The 27375-nt window shown below is 37.0% G+C and overlaps 1 protein-coding gene, 1 long non-coding RNA gene and 1 pseudogene across 2 annotated transcripts; 1 reads left to right on the top strand and 2 right to left on the bottom strand.

Moving 5' to 3' along the window:
* Positions 1–2425: 2425 nt before the first annotated feature.
* Positions 2426–2929, bottom strand: LOC149815863 (glucosamine 6-phosphate N-acetyltransferase pseudogene; annotated as a pseudogene).
* A 9002-nt stretch (positions 2930–11931) lies between these two features.
* On the top strand, positions 11932–14312 carry LOC149815862 (uncharacterized). Its single transcript, XM_089990637.1, has 4 exons — positions 11932–12264; positions 12976–13230; positions 13323–13460; positions 14166–14312. The coding sequence occupies exons 1-4, from the start codon at positions 11932–11934 to the stop codon at positions 14310–14312; spliced, it is 873 nt and encodes a 290-aa protein (XP_089846763.1).
* Positions 14313–14493: 181 nt separating this feature from the next.
* LOC149815861 (uncharacterized) lies at positions 14494–17047 on the bottom strand. The gene is made up of 2 exons (XR_016427891.1): positions 15951–17047; positions 14494–15856 (listed from the first exon to the last, which is right to left on the bottom strand). It is a non-coding gene; the product is annotated as an uncharacterized LOC149815861 (long non-coding RNA).
* Positions 17048–27375: the final 10328 nt, after the last annotated feature.

Below are 27375 nucleotides of genomic sequence, written 5' to 3'. Positions count from 1 at the left end.
AGTGAAAATCAATTAACCACCAAAAAGGGAACATAAAACACAAGAGGAAAACTCCAACCTATTATCTTTGGAATCAGTCAATATAGAAGTCTTTCCCCAACAGTATGCCCATACACATAGACCAAACCCTATCAACACCACCAGAAATACCCAAGACAACAATACAAGCAATAATTAACATCACCCACAACCCAAAATCCGATTAAACCCAAAAAACACACAAAAAAACCATGAATTACATTCATGCGAGGCACAACAAATTCTTCCTCGATGATCTTCAGAACTCTATTTTAGGAGTTAAAAGCGTGAATCCTTCAAGGATTTACAATTGTTTCCAAAGAAGAGAATTTATAAAACTTCCTGGAAAATCATTTTCTTTGAAATCCGACATTTGTACTTTTTCAACTCCTTGCAAATCCCTCCATGTACCTTTCTCCCAAACAGAGTGGTAAATCCCTGCCCTCGATCTAGAGGTGTCAATGATTGGGGTTAGACCTGAACCCCACCCATACCGAACCCTATAAGGTGCTAAAAAATAGTGCTAAATGCATAAGTGCAATTAAAAGTTGAATTGAATTTGGAATTGAGATCTGTCGTGATAGAACTAAGGGTGTCATTGGCCTCTCTCAGAAATCCTATATTCTTAAGGATCTTAAAAGATATGGGACGAAGAATTGTTTTCCTGAATCAACACCTATAGTGAAAGAGGATAAAATTGAGCCTAAAGGACTGTCCTCGGGATGATAATAAAAATGCTCATATAGCAACTGTCATATATGCTTTGTCAGTTGGGAGTTTGCAGTACGTGCATACCTGCACACGACCAGATATCATATTATGCTTCTTCATCACTTGTTTGACTTTCATATTTTTCTTCTTCTTCCTCTTCCTCTTCCTCTTCATCATCTTCGTCTTCTTCTTCATTGGGTGGCCATCCACTTGGTATATCATTTGGATCATATTCTTCCATACGTGTGCCATCGAACAATGAAGATGTGACATGCAGACTATCTGTGTCATCGTGACCATAAGAGAAGTCATACATATCATCTGATTGATAGTAATCACCCTCTTTAGCAATCTTATCTTCTTGTAACTGATCATACTCGAAGTATAGTTTAGACTTCACATTGCAAACGTCCACCATTTATTTCTATCTGACTTCCTTGTATTCAGATATGAATTGGTATCGATGCAATAGGTAAATCTTAAGGTGCATACGAATATGATGTACCAATATACTTTACTTTATTGCACCTGTTCCTTTTACTGTATGTTTGTGCCTACCTAGTTTAGATCCTTGGATCCGCCCCTGGTTCTAACATTTAGTGGCCAGATCCATCCAAAGAAGAATGTGTACCACCACATGGTACAAAACCACAATATATTTTCATATTATGGGCTATTTTTAAGCCATGTTGATCTTCATGAATTGTGTGTGACATAATGATTTTTCACCATTTTGGAAGTCGAATTTATGAAATACTATGAAGGCTAAGCCTACTAAAATGGTAAATAAACTGTGCTGAAGACATCTGTAAGGATTCTTTGGGAATAAAGTTCTTAGAGGTAATGCATTTTTCAAAAGAATAATCGGGAAAAAGGGGAATAAAGTTCTCAGAGGTGATTGCATTTTACAAAGTATTTTCTTGACAGTAACATGATTTACCATAAAGTTCTCGATCCTCTAGTCAAGCTGCCACAACGTCTTTTGTTTGTCATTCTCAGACTCATTTAAGTTGCAAATCATGGTTCCTGATAAAACAAATCCCCAGATCATCAATCACGCAACTTTTCCTAAACAAAACATACCTAAACCTACCAAAGTTTTGCAAACACAAAGACCAATCAAGAATTCACAAAGTTATTCAAGCTGGTTACAATAACTATTCCCGGATCAATTTCATGCGTCGAAAGAAATCAAACTAAAACCAAAAATAGATCAAAGCATATCAAACAACATCGACAAACAAGACTTTTGATTCGCTTGAAACGTGAGAAAAACGCTATAGAATAAGATTCTGCTCCCAGTTTGGTATATAGACTGCAGAGCACCAAACACTAATCAAATTGCAGTTCATCATTCAGAGATAAACTCAGCAAACCCCAAATGAACCATCCAAAAGAAAATTCCAAATCACAAAACAACTACAAATTAGACTACCATTTCACCAGCAAAATCTGATCCCAATTTCTACCATTTTTTTCTCATTCAAAAGAATCAAAACCAAGAAAAATTAGAACATCGTTCTACCAGTTACTCCAAAAAAACACAATTAAAACAAAGATAAAAAGGGGTTCAACTTGTGCACTTAAGCGTGAATGAAAGACGCAGAAGCAAAAACGAAAAACCCTGAATTGTGAGTTGCCCAGCCACCAAACAGACATCGAATTCAAAGAGAAAAGAAGGCATAGAGCAGAACAGCTAAGAGGGCGAATGTCGATCGAAGTACATGGTCATCTGGAGCTCCTTGTGGCGGAACCCGCAGCGCTCGTAGAACCCTCTGTTGTCGGAGCTGCAGTTCAGGATGACCTTGTAGCAGCTGGCGGAGCGGGCGTGGTTCGAGAGGAAGCGAACGACCCTCCGGCCGAGGCCGAACCCGCGGGCGGCCGAGTAGACGACGACGTCCTCGATGTGGCCGACCTTGCCGCAGCCGCGAAGGAACTTTCGCTCCATAAAGACGCTGCCCGTCGCCACGACCCTACCCGACGAAGCGTCCTTCACAACACAGATGATGTGGTCGTCGTCGAGGGCACGAAGCTCATCGAAGCAGGCGCGGAACTCCTCAGGCGAGATGGGCAGGCGGACGGTGAGCTGAGCAAGGAGATCCATGAATCCCTTCTCGTAGTCGGAAGCCTCCAACCTCCGCACGCAGAACCTCGATTCCGCTACGTCCTCCTCCTCCGTAGAGCCTCCTCTGCCTTCCATTGCCTTGAGCCCCTAAAACCGAATGAGAGAGAGAGAGAGAGAACAACCCACAGAGCTATTGCGTGCCTTTGAGAGAATCAGATCGGATTTCATTTACTTAAACGATCAGAGACCCTTGGATCTTAGATCCGTGGATGTTTAGTCCGAAACCATCCCGTGGAGAGTGGAGATTCGGGTGTCAACGGGTCGGTTTTGGTTCAAAATCAGGTAAAACCAGACTCAAACCCGATTTGAGATGATGCTACCTGGTCCAGACCCAGTCTCATCGGACCTACCATAAAAGAAACCATACCTAGATCTTATAAGAATTACATAAACCGGGCCCGGATCATACCCAATAAAATAAAATAAAAATTTATCATTTTTACATTGAAAATTTGTGGATCTTAATTGGAACTCAAGTCGGATCGAGTATGGTATGAAATTTCATGAATCATACCCAAATCCATATATTAATTGGAGCCCAGATTCTAATTTGACCTTCTTATTTATCACCAAACCCTGACCTTATAGGGTTCGGTATGGGTGGGGTTCAGGTCTAACCCCAATCATTGACACCCCTAGATCGAGGGCAAGGATTTACCACTCTGTTTGGGAGAAAGGTACTTGGAGGGATTTGCAAGGAGTTGAAAAAGTACAAATGTCGGATTTCAATGAAAATGATTTTCCAGGAAGTTTTATAAATTCTCTTCTTTGGAAACAATTGTAAATCCTTGAAGGATTCACACTTTTAACTCCTAATTCCTTACCATGTTTGGAGAACAATTTGATTAAAGTCTACAATAAAAAATTAAGCATTCACCTTCAATAAAAAATTAAATGCCTAAAAAATAGTGCTAAATTCATAAGTGCAATTAAAAGTTGAATTGAAAATTTAATTAAATCTATTGAAATATCAAAATTAAGCATACTAAAATAACCAACCAAAAAATAAAAATATAATAGAAGCTAATGAAAGACTACCAATGGTATGTGTGACCACCTGTTTAAACAACACATAAACGTGTTGGAAAAAAAAAAGAGTCAAAATATCATGTTAATACAATATTTTTGGTAGTTCAAAATGATGATATTCTGAAAAATATTGCTACTTTTCAAGTGTAATACCTCCACTTGCACAATCACATCTAAGTTAGACGCGAGAACAATTATTTATTTTTACACAAACCAACAAATCAAGCACCTAGCAAAGGATGGCAGTCGACACGGAGGAAATGGTGCCCCACCCCGCCTCACCCCGTTTGGACTGAGGATGGAGGACATGAAACAGAGATGGAGGCAGGAATGGAGGTCAAAATCAAAACCCATGCGGGGATGGACTTAGGCTTTCTTCAGCCCTATCCTCATTCATATCCCCGCCCCACCCTCAATCCTTCTTTAGGAATGGCTATAGACCAAGGGAAAATAGGGGTCCGCCTCACCCCATTTGGACCAAAGATGGAGGACATGAAACGGGGATGGAGGCGGGGATAGAGGTTAAAATCAAAACTTGTGCAGGGATGGAGACGAGGATGGAGGCGGGGATAGAGGTTAAAATCAAAACTTGTGCAGGGATGGAGACGAGGATGGAGGTGGGGATAGAGGTTAAAATCAAAACCCGTGCAAGGATGGAGGGCAAAATTTTGAGATGGGGAAGGGGTAAAGACCTTGTCCCCCGCTCCTGCCCCGGTCTATTGTCATCCCTACACCTAGCGGACTCCACCTTATTCAGGGAGTTGTAAATACCTTCTCCCCATAGAGGGAGCCAAAATTGAGGTTTTACTAGATTTGGGTTTGGCAGATTCTTAGTTGAACTTCATGATGCTTCCAATTTTTTTTTAGTGAGCCACCTTAGATAATTCTCTTCGACACCATTTCGTTTGCTCAAACACCCTCCCAAACATAGTAGTGTCGAAGACCCTAGATCAATGTTCTCAGTATTAGTATCGGTTCTGAATCATTTGGCCACTGATTCAACTATATCGGTCGATACCGATACTCAAGTGAATCGTTCTATATCAACCAAAAAATAGCTTATTCAAGGGGTGAAGCATGTCAATTTTTTGGGTCAATACGCATTGATACTGACAGCATTACCTCAGATCTGAGGATACGTTGAAGCTTAGATCTAAGGTGTGTGTCCTCCGCCTTGATCCATACGTTGTAGCCTTCAAAACAGACCTTAGTGATTGGATCTAATCAAACCCAAGTTTGGATATAGTGAAATAGGTCCCCATTTGTGTCCAATTGACAAAACCTACCTTCATATTAGTAGTAGGTGCAACAAGTAAGTGCAATTTATGACATTTTATAGAACAATCTATAAAAAGGCAATTAATAATTGAAATATTTAACATTTTAAATATTATAATTAACAACCTCTCTTACACCTGCGAATTTTGCTTTAACTTTTAAATTTGAAAAAAAAGAGAGTTAAAATTAGGTTAAATTCAAGCAAAATTCAAGAGTTTAAATTAAACTAGAAGTCTAGTTAGGTCCATTATGAGTCATAAATGTCGTATGAGATTAGATTTGGTGATTTCATTTATGAGTTAATTAAAAAATATAATATTTAAAATTGACCAACCTCAATTTTTGGTTTTTCAACTTGGATAAGATTCAGAATTTGGTTGTTTAAAATTGATTAGACTTTATTTTGGATCTAACCCAATTAGGTTGGATATAATCTAAGACATTTGGATCTAATTTAGGGATAAATTAGATTGGATATAACTCAAGATATTTTATATCTATCTCATTGGATTGGACTCATAGAGCGGGAATCTTTGAAAAATGTTGTTATTGTTTCGACAAAAATGTCAGCCGATCGAAGGATCACCTATTAAATAAGAGTCAATCTTGACATTCCTCATTTTGAAGGCATCAAAATTGACTATCTACACGGCCAAATTGGTATTAATTTGAGCATTTTATTATCCAGCAAAGTTCATGCCTAATTATAGATTGAAAATCAATATTTTCCGATGTCAACTAAAGTTTCTTATCGATCAATGTATAATTAAATCTAAGACCACTACGATGATCTACGTTTCGAGGGTATCAAATCGATTATTTAAACGTCGAATTCTTTTGAGTTTTTGGGTCTGTAGGCCTCCTAAAAGTTTACTATGCCACTGAAATTCAAGTCAAGGTAAGAAGACTCTATTTTCTTCTCTAGCTTAGTTAATTTCAAAATTTAATAAGTTAGGACCCATAATTTATTTACTTATTTTATTAATAAAAAAATAATATATATTAACTTTTTATATTAGAGATGAGACTCTTGCCTAAGCTCATCTATAAATAGGGGTCCTTATGAGGAGGATTATTAGTTCTCTCTCTATTGAACTACATCTTTTTCTTCTTCTTCTTCACATTTTGTTCTTTCTCCAAACCATTGAGATAATTTAGACTTCCATTAAAGACCTGCAACTACCTTGGTGAAGGTCTAATCCAACCTAGAATGAAGTGCAACCAGAGGAAATAACGATGGTATCATTGTGAAAACTATATTTTCGGTAGAGAATTTTTACTTTTATAAAGTTCAATTTCGAGATGCATTGACATACTCTCTTTTGATTCAATGCTTGGATCTACATTTAATCTATGCCTAGAATATCTATGGCTATTAAATGTATATGAAAAAAAATTTCGAAAACCAAAAACGGCATTTGGAAGATCGGTTTTGAGACTAGTTTTGAAACCCTAAAAAGCAAAAATCGTGTGAATAATTAGATTTATATTTTATTGAATTATTTAGTATCTATAATGAACATAGAAGGATGTTTTTTAGTATTTTTTCATAGATTTTGATGTTGTAAATTTGTCTCTTATATAGATCTTGGTTAAAAATACGCAAAAATCATTTTAAAGAAGGTTTTGCCAAAAACATTTTAAGGTTTTGATTATTCGTGTTAAAGAAAATTAATTTGATCATATATAATATATTAATATAAGTCTAGCATGATTAAATATTATGTTATTGCATAAATAAACCATGATTGCATGTTGTTTTAATGTTTATTATGATTCTTGCATAGATAAATTTGTATTTGAGATATTCCATAAAGGTTTTGTGATTCTTCGATTATGCACGTTAATGTTATAGAAATGTTAGCATAAATATGAACGAATATGCATTGTATAATGTTATAAATATTTTTAGAATATAAAAAACCATAATTATATTAATTTCACTATGATTCTTATTCTTACTTAATGGATCTTGCATAAGTTTGAATCTTGACTACTTTGTCTTCATTTTTTTGTTTCAACTAGTTTCAGAAAAAAATTAATATTTTTATGAAACGAGATCAATAAATAAAAAAAAAATATTAGAGTGTTCTACACATCCAGAGCTTGAATTTAGAATCTTGTTTCATTATATTTGGTTCAGTTTTGAGGCTGAAATGTCCATTACAATAGAACATAATTTTTTTTTCTTATCAGAAGGTCTGTTCTGACCAATGAATTTGAAAACTCTAAAACCCTAATCAAAACTTACAAAAATAAATTATGAAATATTTGAGTAAAAGGTAATTTGTATAACAAGAGTTTGTAAAAAGAATTTTGTCAAAAGATTTTTCTATAAATCTTGAGAAATTCCTCAAACTGGAATAAATTTTTGTAATTGACAGGATCTATCTGATATTTTTCCTGGACAGGGTTCTATCCCATTTTTTTTTAATTTATTATGATAAATTTTGCAGTTCTGTTTCTTGGACCTAAAATGGGGCAATCTCAGTAAAATATTGAGAGTGAAATGTGATTTTTGTGGATTTTTTAAAATCAAGTTAATAGAGATCCAAGCTTCACATTATAAAATGTATTGATGCCTAGTTGTATTTTACTTTATACAATATGTTTATTGATGTTTAAATAAGATGTTGGATTGATATAAATGTTAATTGTATGCATTGCATTATTAATTGAATTGAACATGCATAAATATCAATGATTAACCTACCTTGATTGTGTAAATGCATAATGATTGCATTGTTGTATTGATTTTATGGTAGAGACTAATCGAAAGCATGCATAGAGTGCCATGAATATTGTTGCATATGAACCCTGAATATGGTTGCATATTTGCATTGACACAATAACAAGAGAGTTAATTATGAAATCAAAATAAAATTAATTTGTTTGGAGTTTATTGAGAGAGTAAGCATAGTACTGACAGTTCTATGAGATATTAGCTTAGTACAAGAGGTTACTTCTATCCTCTCATCTACAGGATGAGTAACTGGGAGAACTAGCACGATTTGTCTGTTGTGTGGTAGATAAGATTTATGATAAAAAGTTGATATATCAAGATTATAGGAGTTGAGAACTGTCTATATAAAATTATATTCTCTCTTTGAAGTATGCACAGTTGGAGCATCATGGAGGTTAATAAAACAAAATTGTTTGAAAATACAAACTTGGGTCGTGCTTCTATACTGAAAGAGTTTGTGCCATACCTACATACAGATATTGATAAGTGAAAGAAGATTATGAATTGCATATAAATAGAACATGACATGCATAATTTAAGCAAAAAAATAATAATTGAAGATAAGAATTTATTCATGCATGAATGACACAATGTTGAAATGATAAGTTTATGTGTCTTTTGTATGTTTATGTTTGTACATAATTTATTGTATTGATGCTAGTATGAATGAACACACATTAAATTGAACTGTTATTTTAATTATTAGCATGATTTTATATTTATTGTATGTTAAGATATGCATTACATGATTGATATATAGATGGTTGTGTTTGAATGTATTCTGATATTGTGTATTTATTGAAAGTATGTTATTTTCTATTAGGTTTCACGAGTTTGACTTGTTTTATGAAGTTTAAGGTAGATTATGATACGCAACTGTGAAACAGATGCAGAATGCTTAGGCGGCATGGAGAGCCATTTTTTTTAATTTTTCGAGGATAGTTTTGAGAAAAAAAATATTGTTATCAAAATATTCTGATATGTATTTTAAATTATTGAAACTGAATTAAATTTTAATGTTTATATTTTAATTTAATTACGATGATTGATTTCACTATAACCTGCCTATAATGTTTAATCCAAAGAAAAAAAGTTGTTTCTGCTATTTTTTTTTATATATAAAATTTAAGGGTTAAAATTTTTGGGCATTACAACCCCAAATTTGAAAATAATGCTCAAACAGACGCTCGACGTACCAATCTTGGTTTGACCCTGCTTCATAGTTGTGGCATCTGGTTTTCGTCTCTCTCTCTCTCTCATCGGGCCTTTGCATGTCACTGAATGGGTGCTGCGGCACCCCTTCCCTAGATTACACTGCCTCTGAAAGAGAATTGGACCCCTCTCATGAGAACCGTTCTGCAAAAAACCCACCTCCAGCATCTAAAAATGGCACACGGTCGAAGGTTTTTCGTGAAAATGCACGATTTCACTATCTGTATTGTCACTGTGAGCCCAGCGAAAACGCCATGCATTTAACAACCCAGTTTCCATGAGACACATAAACGCGCCCTCAATGGCAGAGATGCAGAGTGCAAATATCCATCTTCGAGAAGCTCTTATTACCCAACTATGTAACCTATACCGCTCCCCATTTCATTCGTTTGCATTATTCCCATTTCTACTAATCATCGCCATCATTGTGACCATCATCGTCGTTATTGGTTACTGTTACCATCATATGTGAAAATGTAGGTATCCATATCGTTTCTCACCTTATGCAACTGTTCTTGCAGCCTAACCATCATCACCAACATCATCGTTATGCATTTGTATCCATCTTCCATTTTTTGTGCTTTCTTGTTTTAATTTTCTATCATGTATTGTTCATACTCAGGTTGTAAGGATGATGTCTGATAAAAGGGATGATGTCTGATAAAAGGGATGATGACGAGCTTGGATGCTCCTCAATGAGATGTATTACGCATCATAATCATTATGGAAGGCATGCACATAAGACACTCACATCACATGCAATTATTCGCACTACTATCTTGGAAATCATCTATAATTTAACTGATTTTATCACCCCCTCTTTCCCTCTTTTCTTTTTATAATTTAATATTTATATTTAATAATTTTCTAAATCCACAGGATCCTTTTCTCTCTCTCTCTCTTGTTTCCCTAATAAAAACTCTAAGACATATTTGTAAATGGCATGTATACACCCCAAGGGGTTGGAGGTCTTGGCTGCTAAAGGGACCGTCAAGGTTCAATTCTCATGGGTGTAGTCACCCTGGGCAAGCCAATGCCTATCATAGGTCTCACTTAGGGGTGGCAAAACCTGACACGACCCGCCAACCCGACCCGCCTCTTAGGCAGGTTCGGGTTTGGAAAAAATGAACCCGTTTAATAAACGGGTCGACCTGCCTAACCCATTTATTAAACGGGTTGGATTCGTGTTAGGGGTATGTCAACCCGGCTGACCCGTTTAATAAATGGGTTAGGCGGATGGGTCAACCCGCCAACCCGACCCGTCAACCCGCCAACCTGACCCACGAACTTGAGAACCCGTTTACCCGACCCAACCCATTTATTAAATGGGTTGGCAGGTCGTTTCGGGTTACCCGTTTATTAAACGGGTCGGGTTCATGTTTGCCAATAAACGGGTTGAGGTATGCTGACCCGCCAACCGGTCGGGTCAACCCGACACAATTGCCACCCCTAGTCTCACTCATCAGGGGTCCTAGCCTTTGAATTCTACTAAATATTTTTGTAGATTATATATCTATCGAAAAAAAATTAATTTTGAAAATCTAAAGCTTTTATTATATATATATATATATATATATATATATATATATATATATATATATAGAGAGAGAGAGAGAGAGAGAGAGAGAGAGAGAGAGAGAGAGAGAGAGATTGACAGCTCCATTACCCAAGATGATGTTACCGTTTGAAGTGCCTTAAATGCCATTTATCCCCAATTAGACTCGAAAAAAGCTCATGAATGAGTTGGATGTCATCTGGTTGGATATGATTGGATCCTGATCCGTACCAGATCTGTTAGGGTAAGGATTTGTTAACAAAAGAAGGTTCCGATTAACTATTGGGGTTGGACATGTAATGTCAGGTTCTTGTACGGGCTGGTAAGGTTTATGAAATTTTATACCGAACCCAAGTCCAACTTGAGTTTTGATTAAGATTTGCACTTCTTTGACATAAAAAAACTTTATAAATGTTATTGTCATAGGTGTGGATCAGGTTTAGTTTATGTAATTTTGATTGGATCCATGTATGGTTTTTCTTATAAAAATCTTGTCGGACTTGATACCAACTCCTCTTACTTGGATCTGGGTTTGAACTCACTCATTTAAGCAGGAGTCCAACCCGTTAAACCTCTAATGGACGACATCCAAAGGGGTCCATGTGAACGATTAAAAAAAAAAGTCATTAATGAAAGTGCTAAGGTGCTGTGTGAAGCATGAACAGGAAGGACATCCAAAGGAAGCATGAGGGTCGAGGGTAGGGGTGTCAATCCGTCGGATCTAGTTAGGATCCAACTAAAAGTGTGAGTATCCGGTCTGGAATTGGATCCTATCGGGTCTTTTCTATGAAAAGCCATACCCAGACCCTATAAGAATTACATGAACCAGACCTGGTTCATACCCTGTAAAATATTACTTGTTTTTAATGTTTTTTACATAAAAAAATCACCAGAAAATCGGGTGGGGCCTGAGTGTGGTATGAAATTTTACAAACCATACCCCAGATCCATATACTAATCAGACTCCTTAGGTCTGACTTGGAATCTAACCGGACCTCATTCTTTATCACCAATACGGGTCGATTCCGGGTCAAACCCGACTCATTGACACCACTAGTCGAAGGGTAAAGCTGTCAGGGACGACCCCAACTTAACCTAGAAATTACTTAAGAGCCACGTGGCACAAAAAATTTGACCCTTGTTTTTCTCCCTTCCCTCTTCCCCCAAATTTGAAAAAATTCACCCTCTCCTACGAAGAGCAGACCCGAGAGCTCTCTCTCTCTCTCTCCAACAATGGATGAAAGCCACCACTTAGGCTTCATGGCGCCGTCCATGGTGTGCCTGCTGAGACCGAGAGCCACTCCCTCCTCGCCATTCTCCCGGCGGCTATCTTGCCAATTCAGGCCCGTCCGAGCTCCACCACCAACTTCTCCATCTCTGGCATGGCTCTCTCTTGACGGCTGCCTCGTCGGCGCGGAGGATTCCTGCTCGGCCTCGAGAGTCGCGGCCGACCTCTCCACCGGAGAAAAGATCACCTGGGACCTGTTCCCTCCCATTCACCGGGTTCTCATAGTCGCCGTGTCTGCTGCTGCTGCGGTTGGCTCCGAGAAGAATTCTCAAATCATGCAGCTCCGTCGTTCAGTCGAAATGAGGGTAAGGAATTCCCCATAACTACAACCGCCCCCCCCCCCCCCCCCCCTAGGGCTTCAATGCAGACCTCTTCTGCGCCAAATGTGAAAGCCGGACGGGTAGATTCTAGCTTATATTTTCTTTTCCCTTTCTCTTTTTAGATTTTAATTATGAGGTCGTGCCTCGAATCCAGTCCATATTCTCGTGCCTCAATCCAGTTCATGGTCAATCTCCCAGAAATTGAAAAAATGAGAAAAGAAAGAAAGAAAAGACGTCATCTTTTAAGATGTTTCAAATCGCCTATCAATTTGCAAAGTTTTACTGAAAAATGTTTGAATGTGCTCTTTAGGTTACACAAATGCAGGCGGTATCATAGTTAGCAATGCATGAAAAGGAGGAAATTTGTTAAATAATAGGTACATGATTAAAAAGGTTTTCCATTCAGAAATACTGATGGAGAAAAAGGCATAAATGAATTATTGAAGTGTTCCTCTCAAAAGGACGAGTTCGTTCTCCCTGTATATTGAAAAGAATCGATTTCCCTTGTTTTTTCAATGTTTTATTGAAAAAGAAACTGAGTTTTGCAAACTACAGCAGGAGAATGTTATCTTGTTGTAGAATTTAGTGACGTCATTACCATCTCTTCTGCATTGGAGCATGATGCCAAATTGAATTGTTTCTAGTTGCAATGGTGGAAATGAGTTCAGCTTCTTCTTGTTGAACAAAACCATGCAGGATCAGATCCTGCTTGGTATGCAACAAAAACTTGACAATTTGGTGGAGAGGCTGAGAGACATGGAGCACGGATCAGGCATTTTCAGGAAAAGATCGAGTTCTGACGTCGTAGAATTCAAGCTCGATGATGGTGGAAAACTTGGTAGCATAAAGTACTGTGATCTCCGAGAAGCAATCTGTGGGGATGGAGTTTCTGAAGCTAAGAGTGGGGAACCATCCTCTGTTCATTATATGGCTCCTGTAGATTGTGCAAAGGTAAGCATATAAGATCAGATTGAAGTGTTCTTTCGATTTGTTTAGAAGTGAATCATTGGTCTCATGCAAGTTGATGGGTGTTTCTCCATCAGATGGAATCAATTGACAATGATTTGTGTGGAGATGATATGTTTCCGTTGCTTTGTGCAAACTATGCGGAGCAAGAGGAGCGACGGATGTCGGATTTGTCGGATTGGTGTTCAACTATTTCATCCACTGCAGATCTACAAGTAAGAGCGTAGTGACCTGGAACTTTTCTCATTGACAATTTTCTAACTTAGTCTTTTTCATCCAAATGTTCCTTATCAGTTAAACAGTACAGATTTTTTTCCCTTATTTCTATTATTTCTCTTATCAGGCTAGGCATGCTATGGCCCAGGTCCAACTGACCAAGTTCCATGTACCCAGGCCAGCCTTGAATTGGGTTTATTAGGCCAGGACCAGTATAAACCGAGCTGGACCTTTGAGGCCATCATCATAGTCTGGCTTGGTGCTGAGCCTTTTTCTTTATTTGTGATTCGGTTGCTAGTGCTACACTTTAATTTTTACCAAACTCTTTTATTCTTAAAATACCAAGGAAACAATGAAGTTTGATTTCAGGTACCATGTTTCTGGGCCAATAAAATTCATGCCCTGTCAGTTGATCTCTTTGACTGATATTTGGAAGATAATTCTATACATACAAGCACAACATACATATGTGAGGACATACATACATACATACATACATACATACATACATACATACATACATACATACATACATACATACATACATACATACATACATGGATACATGTGCGTGTGTGTGCACACACATGTATTTTCTTGATTCTTTTTTTGTGTATCCTACTTTTGAACTGTTACTATTAGTTGTATAAATTATAATGAATATGATGTTTTCTTGATTAACCAAACCTGTATTCATTGGGTAGCTGCATACAGTAACAATTGAGCAAGAAATTTATAATCTACGAAAGCAGTGTGAGGAGAGGGATGCCACCATTAAAGAGCTCTATGCACTTGCTTATGCATCTGATACTGCTAACTCGAAGGTAACTTCTTTAGACAGAGAAGATTGATTACTTAATCCAATCTACACATTTCCTTCTGGATGTCCTGAAAAAGCTGTATGGTTTGCAGAGGATTTCAGAACTAGAGGATATTATTAGAAGGAAAAGCACAACGATCACCAAACTGAAGAAGGATATGCTGATTCTAGAACAGAAGGTGAGAAAATTTACTTGTTCAGTGATGACCAACTTTTTTTCTTGTTTTGGTTATTTATTTAAATATTATAGAAAGCCTAGCCTACTTGTTTGTGAGTTGGATGGCTTAGTTTATCAGATGAAGTTTGAATTCATACTTTTGAAGAACTTGGATGTGAACTTGATTAGCCACCTATGGTTGTAAAATTAATGAAGGGGAGATGTCAATGGTTCAGGTTTGGGTCAGATATCCAACTGATCTGTTTACTCGGGTTTGGCGAAAAACAGTGAATCCCATTAGTCAATTGGACCGAATTCTATCAGATTTGAATCTGGATTCAGACTCTTAGAGAGATCAGGTTGAAGTCTTGTCAAATCCTTCAAAAAGTAGCCTTTCGTGCAAGTTGAACCTGAGACATAATGTTGAATAATGTTCAACAGAATACTTTAGCCAACCATGCACCTTCAGCTTGCTGTAAGCATGCGGAAACGTTTTCTTAATAAATACCAACTGCAGCACTAACCAAAATCATAATTGTAGTGGGGTTCTGGTTCAGATGCAAATATTATGTTTACTGTTGGACTTGGATTCGGTTTGAGTTCTAGTCAGTCCGAATCTGATTCTGGTTAGGATACATCTGACTAGTCAGATTCAGTAATACTCACATCCGAACCAAACCCATTTACATCCCTAGATTTGTTTCATCACCTTAGTCCCTGGAAACACTGCAGATAAAACACTATGTGGATACCAAGAGATTGGTTTCAGATGTTTGTTGTCATAACGCTAACAGAGAACAAGCTAATTGAGACAACACACTGAGCTGCAATTGCGGCTTTTAAAACTACAATCTGAACTTGTCATATGCACTTGCAATATATATGTTGAGTACATACTTAAGGTTTAATTGAGAAGATACAACCTACAACCATGATTTCTGGTATGTGGGAGTAGGTACTCCCAGAGCACCGTAGCATTGTATTTAGTTTTTTTTTCCTTTCCCTGATCAGGTGCTGCAGCTTACAAGGCAACAAAGGCCATCTTTCATGGATTTGAATGTCAATCAGCCTCGGCTTCCACTTATGGTGACTAATCTTGTGTACGACATGGACAGCAGCACCAGTCCTTCATCTTCTGATTCTGATTGCTCTGACAAGCTTGGTAAACATCAATCACCAGCCAAGGTTGAGATACCACAGCCTCTTCTAATGTTCACTAATTCTAAAAAAATTCAGAGACAATCTTCAAGTAAGGTAACTTCATCCAGTTCAGAAACTGGTTACTTCCAGGCACGATCTTCAAGTTCTGCAGAAAATGGTTCAAAAGATAGAAATTCAACAATAGTACCAAGATTCAGAAGGCAACGTCTTCAGGATCAGTCAGGCTCAAAGGGTACAGCCCCACAGAAGAGATGGGTCTGAAACACACAAGTATTTTAGTAGTTATAGTTTGTGCATTTTGTATTCAAGGATGTAAACGGTCAATTGTAAACATTTTATGAAGTGATTTACCCGTCCCTGCATCTTTTTAGCTAAATTAAGTACCAAAGTAGGCACACCACTTTAGCCAGCTCTGCTACTATTGGTCTGAATCCTGTTATGTTTCTTTATGCTATTTGCAGTGTGGACGTGATTGGTATTTATCCATGCTATTAGCTGCTTGCTGCAAAAAGCTTTGCTGTTTAGAGCAGACATAACCACTGCTTCTATCTTATATTGTAGCATTTTCTATCATTGGAAGCACGAGAGAGAGATTTTAATGCATCCAGCAATAGCCAAGCAGTTAAACTGAATATGGATACTGCATATTGTGCATTACATAAGCCCTAAAATGAAATTTGATAAGCTTTTCCATGAAAAGGATTTCAGCTTCAATGATGAGATCAATAAATCTTCAAAACAGACACAGATAGGATCCAAGGTTTTGTTATTCCCAACCTGACATCAGAACTATCATTGGTTGATCCCAATTGGACCAAAGTCCCTCAATTGATGTAGCAAAATATTTTCAAAAAAACTATAAAAATTTTATCATGAGAAACTTTGCGATATATATGGTTTTGTTGTAAAGCATTCCTTTTAGTTCCATCAGTATGAAGTGAAAAGCAAGTAGATCAAATTCTCAGGAAACAAATAATTCTCTATATAAAATACTAACTTCGAATTGTTATATGAAGAGAACGAGAACAATAGGGATCATTGTGGAAGTCCTAATTCTATAAGAAACTTTAAAATATTGCCAATACTAACCAGTGTTTTACCTATCCTTTGAGCTTTATATATTTAATAAAAATGATCTAACTTCAGTTACCTCAGTGAAAAACATAACGAATATATGAAAGATGATTGGATCTCATTCCTCAGGTTTACTCTTGCATCCATTTAGCCTCCCATGACTGGGACCGTATATGGAAGGATAAGCCACCTTATTAGTGTCCTATCTGGTTTGAAAATCTCGTACAAAATTTTTTTTAATACAGGTTGGGGTCCTTCGACTCCTTCCTAACCCCAGTATTGCGTATAAAAAAAAAGTTTTTTTTTTTGCAAAATGGTCCCTGCCTTTTCGGCGATTTGCAAATTATTTCCTGCCTTATAAGAATTTGCAAATCAGTCCCCGGATTTTCATTAACCCTTGCAAATTAGTCCCTGAAGTTAACAACCGTTATGTTCTATGACGGTAACTGTTAAAGACAGGAAAAATGACCCTCCAGCCCTTATGGGGCATTTTGCAAGATGCTAAAAAGGTAAGGACTAATTTGCAAAACATGGGAAAATGACTCTTCTACCCTCATCCAAGGACCATTTTGTAAACAATAAATAAGGTAGGAACTAATTTGCAAACAGTGAGCCATTATTCAGAATTTTTAAGAAAACAAAAACGAAAAGTGGTGAATACAGTAAATATTGAAGAAAAAAATAAAATTGTGACAAGCCGTGTGCAAAAAGAAAATAATGGTTTAGTGATGTTTTAAGTTGGAGGTAGGGATGGCAGTGGACCGGGGGGAAACCGGGCCCCATCCCGCCATGCACCGTTTGGACCGGGGATGAAAGACATGAAATGGGGATGGAGGCAGGGATGAAGGTTAAAATCAAAACCCGTGTGGGATGGAGGCGGGGATGGACTTACACTTTCCCCCACCTGCCCGTCCCGCCCCGTCCCCAATCCTTCTAGGAGATGTGGATCGAGTTGAAACGGAGCCCTGCCTTGCCCCTGTTTGGAAGGGGGATGGAGGATATGAAACGGGGATGAAGGCGGGGGTGGAGGTTAAAATCCAAACCCATGCAGGGATGGGGGTGGGGGGGTTCGGATTTTGAGACAGGGCGGGGGTGGAGACCCGGTCCACTGCCATCCCTAGTTGGAGTGATCAAGCATATTTGTAAATATGTGGATTTCACTTCACCACCTTTGATTATTTTGAGAAAAGAAATGCATAAATAAAAAATATGGCAAGAAAATAAAAGATAAAAAGCTCGCTGAGAATGATAGATTCCACAAACCTGCATAGCATTTCACATAATATTTGGTGGTACAACATTTTAATTACATGGCCAATTCAAGAGCCTTACATTCATTCTGAAAACAGCAAGGTGTAGGCAACTCCAACCTAGAAAACAGATACAGAACAAACTCTTACCAGTTGAAAAAGAAAACTCTGAATAACAATGATGCAATGGCCTTTTTTTCTTTAAAAAAATGAAAAAAAATACTATTTGTTGGAAGAGCTAGGGCACTCCGATCGATCTCAGCCTCCTCGTGTCTCTTGTGAAAGGTTTTGTGGAAATGGAAGGCAACAAATTTAAGAGCAGCCTTGGTCTCATCTTTACCGTTGAGAATGAATTCTACGCATCCATTTACAGCATACCCACCAACTCTAACCGCATGATTCCTGTGACACTCCTTGTATCTTTTTTCGACAGAGAAAGCTGGGGTTAAGCAGACCCCTACCAGTTATACAACTATACCATTGGGATTCGAACTTGCAACTTCCCAAGGTGACGTGCACTAACTGCTCCTGCCAGACAAGCGGAGCCCCGTTGGTGACACTCCCCATATCTCACACCGTTCTTGCTACGACTGTTTGGCGATTCATCATATGTGTCTCTCTTTGTGGTGTCTGCTAATGTCTGCCAAAATAACCACCACTGTGTTTTTTACTTATGTTGGACAAGATTTCAAAAAACTCCTTATTGGAGCTGCCGGATTGCTGGGTTTGGGAGAGCTAGGCTGTTAGGGAAGGAAGAAAACAGAAGGCTTCGGGAGAAAACGTATAGAAAGTGCAAACTAGTCATTTTACTGATGAGAGTTAATGTGTCAACCGATGAAATTCGATGCAAGTGTAACGTAGTCTTTACGAGGATGGGTCGTGTGAAAATTGTGGATGAGAGTTTGAAAGTCATAAGTTGAAACGGGTGTTAGAGTGTAATTTTTCATTAATGTGTTAGTGATGCAAATACGTGGGTGTGTGACTTAATGGTTTGGTGCTTATAAAAAGACTTTAAACGTGAGTGGTGTGTCTTTGATTTTGAGTGTCTGTGTTCATTGCTTTATGTATTTCTTGTGTTCCTTTGACAATGCATTGAGGTATTTTTAGTATTTTTTTTGTATGTATGTGTGTGGTAGAGCATGTGTTCTCCTTCTTTCAACATTTTTGGTATCAGAACTTGGCTACATGAAGCTGGGTGCAACACTGGTATTGAAGGTCGTAGCTGAAGCAGAAGATCTACGAGTGGTGTAGAGAGATAATTGTTTTTGTGATTCATGACTCACAATCTTTGGTTCTTAATTTTAGTGAAAAAAATTATGAATTTGAGTATAAAAATTCAAATATTCTTCATCTCACAAGATCTTTGAGATCTAGTATTTTGTAGGAATATAGTTCTAAAGCAAAGGAGAAGCTAACAGATGCAAAAGATATTAAAAAAAAATGACTCCAAAGCTTTACTTGTGTTGCAACAAGCAGTTATATTAAAGCAAAAATTTTACGGTGATGAGAAGGTAACCACGGTTAAACTCAAAACTCTAGGTAGGAAATTTGAGACATTATTTATGAAAGATAGTGAGTTTGTATAAGATTTTTTTCTCTAGATTTTTTGTTATTATTAATCAAATGTGAACTTTTGGAGAAAATATTACTGATCAAAAGATTACCGAAAAAGTTTTGAAGAGTTTATCTTCAAATTTTAATCATATTATCACTGCTATCGAGGAATCTAAGGACTTGTCAACTTACTATCTCAATGAACTAATGAGTTTTTTGATGGATTATGAATTAAGAATGAATAGATCGGTTGATATGAATATTGAGCATGCATTTCAATGAAAGGTGGAGATTTTTAATAAAAAAAAAATTGGCTCGATAACCTGGGAATGAAAATTCGATATGAAAAGGAGGTTCTCAAATTTCAGACCTTGGGGCCAAGGTGTACGAGAGCATGGTGGAGCTGTTACAAACCAAAATCTAGATGAGACACTAGATCCAAAACTCCAGGATCCAACGTCCAGTTAAGAGGGTCTCCCAAGTTAAAGTGAGACCCTAGGAGGTGATGTAACAACTAACATAACAGATCTACATAGAGAAAAGCCAACAAACACATGTCTTCTTCTTATTTAAGCTAGGGAAGAGGGTATGGTCCTGTAGTCAAAACACATAGCACGGTAAGAGAGCTTCCTACAAGAAAAATAACTTTTTTTATGAAAAAAGACACTTGGCATCAAAAGAAAGAAGAAGAAAAAGAAATAAAGGAGGCTACATAAGAAAAAGCCAAAGTCTACAAGTAGGGATGACAGTGGACCGGGGGAAAGCGGGGCCCCGCCCCGTTTGGACCGGGGATGAAGGGTATGAAACGGGGATGGAGGCGGGGACGAAGGTTAAAATCCATCCCCGTTCGGGGATGGACGTACACTTTTCCCCGCCCCGCTCCGTCCCCGCCACGATCCCCACCTCATCCCCGTCCCTGCCACTTTTCCCCGCAATAGCTCTGCTCTGCCTCATCCCCGTATGAACTGGGGATGGAGGACATGAAAAGGGGATGAAGGCGGGGGTGGAGGTTAAAATCCATCCCCGTGCGGGGATGGAGGTTCTAATCTTGAGGAGGGGCGGGGGTTGAGACCTTGTCCCCCCCCGCCCCACTGTCATCCCTATCTACAAGGTGGGGAGCATCCCTTGTGAAGGAGTTGAACTAAAGAAAAGAAAAGAGGGGGTAGGATGTCCCCCTTCTCCCTCCTTTATATTTTGTGTTGGGTCCAACATTTAGGTAGTTTTTATTTTATTTAAATGATATTTTAAGTATCTTAGTTAAGTCTTTAGGATTTGGTTAGAGAGGGACTCCAGTGAGGCTAACTGACCCCCTCTTTAGTCTAGTTTTAATTGTCAGTTAAGTTCTTGTTTTGACACTTAGAAGGTCTATTAGGATTTGAGTTATATTTTCTATTTTGGATTGAAGTTGGACCTAGACTTAGGCCAAACATTATAAATAGAGGCTTAGGTCTCCTTGTGAGAGACATTGAATTTATGAATTGACATTTCTCTTTCTAGCTTTTTCTTTATAGAGGTCTCCTCTCTTGGGCATTTTTCTCTCTATCTTCTTTCTCTCCTCTCTCTCCTCTCTCCTTCTCCTCCATCTCTAAGCTCTCTCTGATCCATGTGAGGACCAAAATCCAATGGTTGGTTATTCACCTCTGTTGGAAGGCCCAAGCTTTTCCAGTATCCCGACTGTGCGGTCTTGCTTTCAATCAAACTTGTTATCATTGTTGCATTGAAGATCGTGCCCCAAAGTTAAATAACATGAAAGACACTCACAATTTGCTAGAGACTTTTTAGGTACCCCTATGACCCATCCATAGCCTTAAATTCACTTCTCACTAATTTCTAAAACCTGAAAACCAAAACTACACCTTGTTGGGTACTTGATTTGACTGTTTTGCCTAAACCGAGTTCCCCTGACCTCCTATAGCCTTCTCCTCCTCTATGCAGCACGTATCCCAGACTTCCCTCATGTCCCTAGACCTCTGTAGAGCACCTAGACCAGGTTCTACAAGTTCTGGAACTCAAACCATCTCTGAATACCCCACCAAACCCAAACTGCATCACCCAGATTAGCCGTTTAGCCCCATTCTTACATGTGCCGCCTCGTTAGGAACCTCTGTCCTCACCCTCATTGTGTCAATCGGAAACAATCTCTAGGACACCCAACTCACAGGTACCAAGGAAAAAATACTGCAGGTTATATCCATTAGAGCTTGCTGGACTCTTATTAGAGTACTTGTCTATTGTGAGCCCTGGATTCTTGATTGGGCATTCTTCCAATCTCAACCTTGGTTTGTCCAACCTGAACCATGAAATTTTTTAGGATATTACAACTAACAACCCTTTTTTCATAATGATGTAACAAAATACGTGAACCATATGTTTCAATTCTATAAACTTGTGAGGGAGAAAACGACTTTAGAAAATGCCAAAAGGAATGCAGCATGACACAAAATGTCTAAAGGGAAAACAAAAGGTGGAGGACAAGATCTTGAAAGTTGAACAGTGAATAATTTTGGGGACTATACGTTGATTATTATTGTAAAATATTCTATATAAATTTGATAGGTTTTTTAATGTAAACATGACAAATTTTTTAATGCAAATTTGACAGATTTTTTAATGTATTTAGATTATTGATCTTGCACTGTAATGGTGATATCAGATCCCAAAAGAAGATGAAAACCAAAACAGTACATTATAGTAAAAGTAAAAGAATTAACCAAGTCTACATATGAATTGAAACCAAATATTACATAAATATCATCATTTATAAGCTTCTAAAATGTAAAAAAGCAATAAATTACTGATCTTTTTGGATACTTGAAATCGTGAAATATCACATTGTGCATCATCTAATATAAAAATATTGAAATAGTTTATGCCTAGATCCTTGCATAATACTTCTTCAATGGTCTTTCGTAAAGCCCATTTCAAAGATTTGTGAATAATGACTAAGATTTGCGAGGGTGAGAAAGTCTGCAAAAAAAACTTATGTGCACAATGACCAATTTTTATGAGGATGAGGAATTTGACAAAAACAATTATGTGTACAATGACAAATTTTTCCGAGGATAATGAAGTTCACAAAAACAATTATGTATGCAATGACCAAGATTTGCGAGGATGAGAAAGTCCACAAAATAATATTATGCATATAATAACCAATTTTTGTGAGGATGAGAAAGTTTGCAAAAAAGATTTATGAATAATGAACAAGATTTGTGAGGTCATCCTCACAAACAATTATGCGCATAATGACCAAGATTTGAAAAGATAAGAAAATTTGCAAAAATAATTATGCGCATAATGATCAATTTTTTGTGAGGATGAGGAAGCCTGCAAAAAATTGGTCATTATGCACATAATTGTTTTGTAGACTTTCTCATCCTAGCAAATCTTGGTCATTGTGTGCATAATTATTTTTGCAGACTTTTTCATCCTCACAAATCTTGGTCATTATATGTATAATTGTTTTTGCCTAATCCTTACAAATCTTTGTCATTGTGTACATAATTATTTTTGTGGACTTCCTCATCCTCGCAAATCTTGGTCATTGTTTGCAAATCATTTTTGCAGACTTTCTCTTTCTCACAAATCTTTGTCATTGTGCGCATATTAATGTAATCTGTCTATTATGTTCTGTTGTTTTGTTCAATATTGGACAAGCAATCAAACACACCCTTATGGACATCAACTCTAATTACTTAAGCTATATGCTTAAGTTTGTTAAACCATTCATGAAATATGCTAAACTTTTTTAATTCAAATGTCAAATTATTCATTCCCTTCTTTTGATATTTAAATTATAAACAAAGCCTTTTGTTCTTTTTCTGTGATTGCAACAATCTTACAAGTTCAGTTTGTTATGTACGAAAGGTCCAACATTGGTGGTGTTCTCTTAAGCTTTCATCTATATTTTATGTGAGCATATTAGTAGCAGATACACAATTCACTGCCAATTCACTTGTTACATTGAAATTCATATACTCAATTCAAATAATTTATAGCAGATATACAATGAATCATCGTTGCATTTGAATGTTTACAATTAGACTGTTTAACAATGAATCACTAATATATATATAAATATATATATATATATACACACACACACAATTGAAGACAGAAGTCATTGTTGTGGATGTGTTAGCCGCCCTCATAGGTAATCAATGACTTGATCCTTGTTAGCGATAAGGTAAGCTTAATATTGTATAATGGACTCCTTTTCTTGAAGCAATTTATTCAGCATGCGAATTTTAGCCAGTGTAAGAGCCAACTGGTCATTTGCTCTACTTGTAGTCCTTACGTGCTTCGAACTCCTCGCTCTAAGTTTCTCCTCTTCAATGTCCCTCTTTGTGAAGGAACTGCTTGCAAACTAAAAATTGACAACAACTACATTCATGCCATCACAAGAATGTATTGTGGATGACAAGTTGATGTCATTGCCACCTTTGCACTCGTCTTCAAGTTCGGAGATTAAGATTGTGGGGTAATCCTTTGTTGGTCTTTCATTGTGCATAAGACTGTTTTGTTAACTGCACAAAGACAACTAGGTGGTTGCTGAACAAAATCAAATTGTCAAACTACTCAAATAGTCATTTGGCACACAACTTTATTCATGTTATGCAATAAAATGTCCATCTTTGCGATCTCCTTTACTTGCAAAACCACATATAAGTGGTTCTCCTCTACTTCTTTATACGGGCACCACATTACCTATAGTCCAAAGTTCTGTTCACGATTAATCTTATATCGCATTATGTATAAAAAACATAAGACATTGTTTGAAGAATTCTTACATGTGCGCTAGCCAGCACATGGAATGATGCATCACAATAGTGCCTTATCACAGAAGGACCCTTTTGTTTGTTGTGTGACCAACTCTATATTGCAACACATAGAAATTTAGGAAGACAGTCATGTCTCAGGGGCCTTCCAATGAATATGTGCTCTCATATCCAAACTTGCAAAGATTAATACATAATATAGTACATCAACAATGCTAAATAATGTTTGAGTACACTAAAGAAAAAGTTACCTCCAACAAAACCAACATGTTGATCATGATTCTTCTTTCACACCTCACACTACTAAAATTTTTATATAGATATGCAAGTGGGGTTACTCCCTATGTGTATTCATCAATGCAATCTGGGTCTTGAAACAATTGAATGTATGAGTTGTGAATCATCTTTCTACCAGAATCGATGAATATGCATGTACCAAAGAAGTAGAGTAAGAATGCTCTCACATCTTTATCCACCCTAATATCGAACTTTCCTCCAACACACAATAATTTTTCCTTCATTTTCCTCACCCTATTGGGGTCATAGTTGTTCCTCAACTATGATAACCTCAGTCTTATGTATCCCCATCTGTCTGTAGATAAATACCACAAATTGTGCTTAAAATTTTCTTACTAATGTGTACTCACTAGCTTCCCATGGTACTTAAATTCACTGATTTGTGTCACATTCTCCAACGTGATGGTCATCTCAACATCTTCGAACTGGAATATATTGGTTGTCACTTTTCAAAACCGCATAATGACTTCTAAGAGATTATGACTAATGTTTCATAGTATGATTTTCAAGAATTTTTTGAAATGCATTTGATCCAACTAGTCATCTCCACCCTCCGTTAGTGTTTTGAATCATTCGTGTGTTTGAAACCAGTAGAACAGGTGCATGCAGCTTGTTGGATCCTCTGAATTTTGAGATTACAGATCCTACAATCATAATTAATTTTGATAGAATCAGTCAAATTTATCATTTAATTACACACACAGATATAACATTTTAAAAATTGAATATATATATATATATATATTATAATTTAATCATTGATTGAATGTAAAATTGACAATGATTGCAAACATCTTACAAATATGTATACAAAATAATAAATAAATAAAACACATATCCACGAGCACTTAAACTTATTCCCCATTGTGACCTCCTCCTCTGAGCATTGAAACATGTTTCCCCCTGCATCTCATCTTGTGCACTCTCTACTGCAACCTCAACCTTTGGCTGAGCATCCGATCCACCCAAATGACCCTCACTCACCTTCACTTTCTCAGGACCCTCACTCACCTCCATTTCTTAAGGACCCTCCATATTAACCTCAACCTTAGAATTCATATCCTCCTCTTGTTGAGTTATTGTCTTTATCTTGCCACTGCCACTATAGGTGGCCGCATCTCAAGCTTTCTCTATCCAGAGATTGAGGTTAGCAACAACCTCAGAGTCATTCAATAGATGAAACTTCTTCACCACTGAGTCTCTTGTTGGAGGAGTGTGGAGCATGTTTTCTAATTTGATATAAATTCATAATTTTCATGAATTTTTTTAGAGGATAGTTATGTAATTTTACCTTAGAATCCTTGTTGTATCCAACAACACTAGTAGATTCATGTAAAATTTGTAGACTCTTATTTAAGGAGGCATCTTCCTTTGTATTGGGTATCCCAATCAATAAAGAAGAAGGTTGAGTGTGATCGTTGATGTATGCAAGTCTTTTCGAACCAAATAAAATTTTTGTTTTTATGTGTAGCTATTTTTTCTCTTTTTAGTTTTTTTTGTACTTGTTTATTCAATCTATCAGTAGGTTAAAGCATTGTTCCCTAACATCCCCTTCCCTCTCCCTTTCTTTAGATGTTTCTGAGATAGTAGACATGAATGCGACCACAAACTCGTTAACATATTTTTTGCATTCGTTCTTCAATCTGGGTCACACTTCAAGTGTTAGCTGTTATTTAGCCTGTATTAAAGGTGTTCGTAGTTGCGAGTTTGAACCTAGAAGTCTAGGCCTCAATTTTTTGATGTTGCATTTTCTATGAAAATTTTTAGATACCCAAGCTTTTGGCCATAGAACAAACCCCATCTCTACCCATGTGTCAAGCCTACTTCATGCTTCATAATATGAACTATCACCTAGTATGCATTTGCATTTTATGACATGTTTCAACACCATTGGATGTTGTGGGTGTGGCCCCCCTTCAAGTCAATATTCTCAATCGCCATATTAAACTAATTCAAAATTTTCTACAATAACAACATGGGGAATATAGATAAACAAACGGGTATAAGTTTTTAAAAAAATATTGCAAAAAACAAACATAATAGTATATTAAAAGAAACTTGAATCATTAAGGAAACAACCAAAAAGAACAAAAGGTATTCTCTAATCATGTTTATAATACAAGATGCACAACATGTAATCACACGAACACTAACACACAAATGATTTAATTAAAGAAAAAATAAAAAATGCAAAGATAACTCGAAAACCATGCAATTCTTCTACAACATAACTAACTCATGCTAATGTTTCAAAAACACAATTGATTCAAGTCATCGTTTAAAAAAAGTAACAGGTTCAGCCGATAAAGACATACTTGCTAGAAAAAATTGCCGTCGATGATTTTCCATCGATAAAATGTCACTAATGAATCACCACCTATGATTTGCCAAAAATTATTCTCGAGATAAAGCACATTGGGAACTACTTGTTGGGAACTACAAAAAAACCTAGTTTATGCAAAAATGGCCTTGGGTACGACAATCGGTTTTTATAAAAATGAAAAAAAATCACATTTAAAGCTCGTACGAAAATTCATAAAGAAAAAAAAATCACATTGTATTCATCTCTAATATTTACGAGGTATAAGAAAATCCATAAATCTCTTAAGAAATCCTCATGTAAAGAGTATGTTTGCAATGACATGATTTGTGAAGTTACTACCTAATTTGCAGACTTTTTTTAGTGTGAACATGAAAATTCACAACATATTATTTGTCCAAATCCCCATATATTTGTGGATCTCCTAGAAGATCATAATAAGTTCACACTATATCCCACAAAGTTCATCTCATATATGTGAATTTAGTATAATATTTGCAAAG

This window comes from Nuphar pumila, chromosome 15 (assembly GCF_984573655.1).
Source record: "Nuphar pumila chromosome 15, dmNupPumi1.hap1.1, whole genome shotgun sequence".
Classification (NCBI taxonomy): domain Eukaryota; kingdom Viridiplantae; phylum Streptophyta; class Magnoliopsida; order Nymphaeales; family Nymphaeaceae; genus Nuphar; species Nuphar pumila.
Note: the sequence above shows the minus strand (reverse complement) of the source record. Positions and strands in the feature narration are given on the sequence as shown.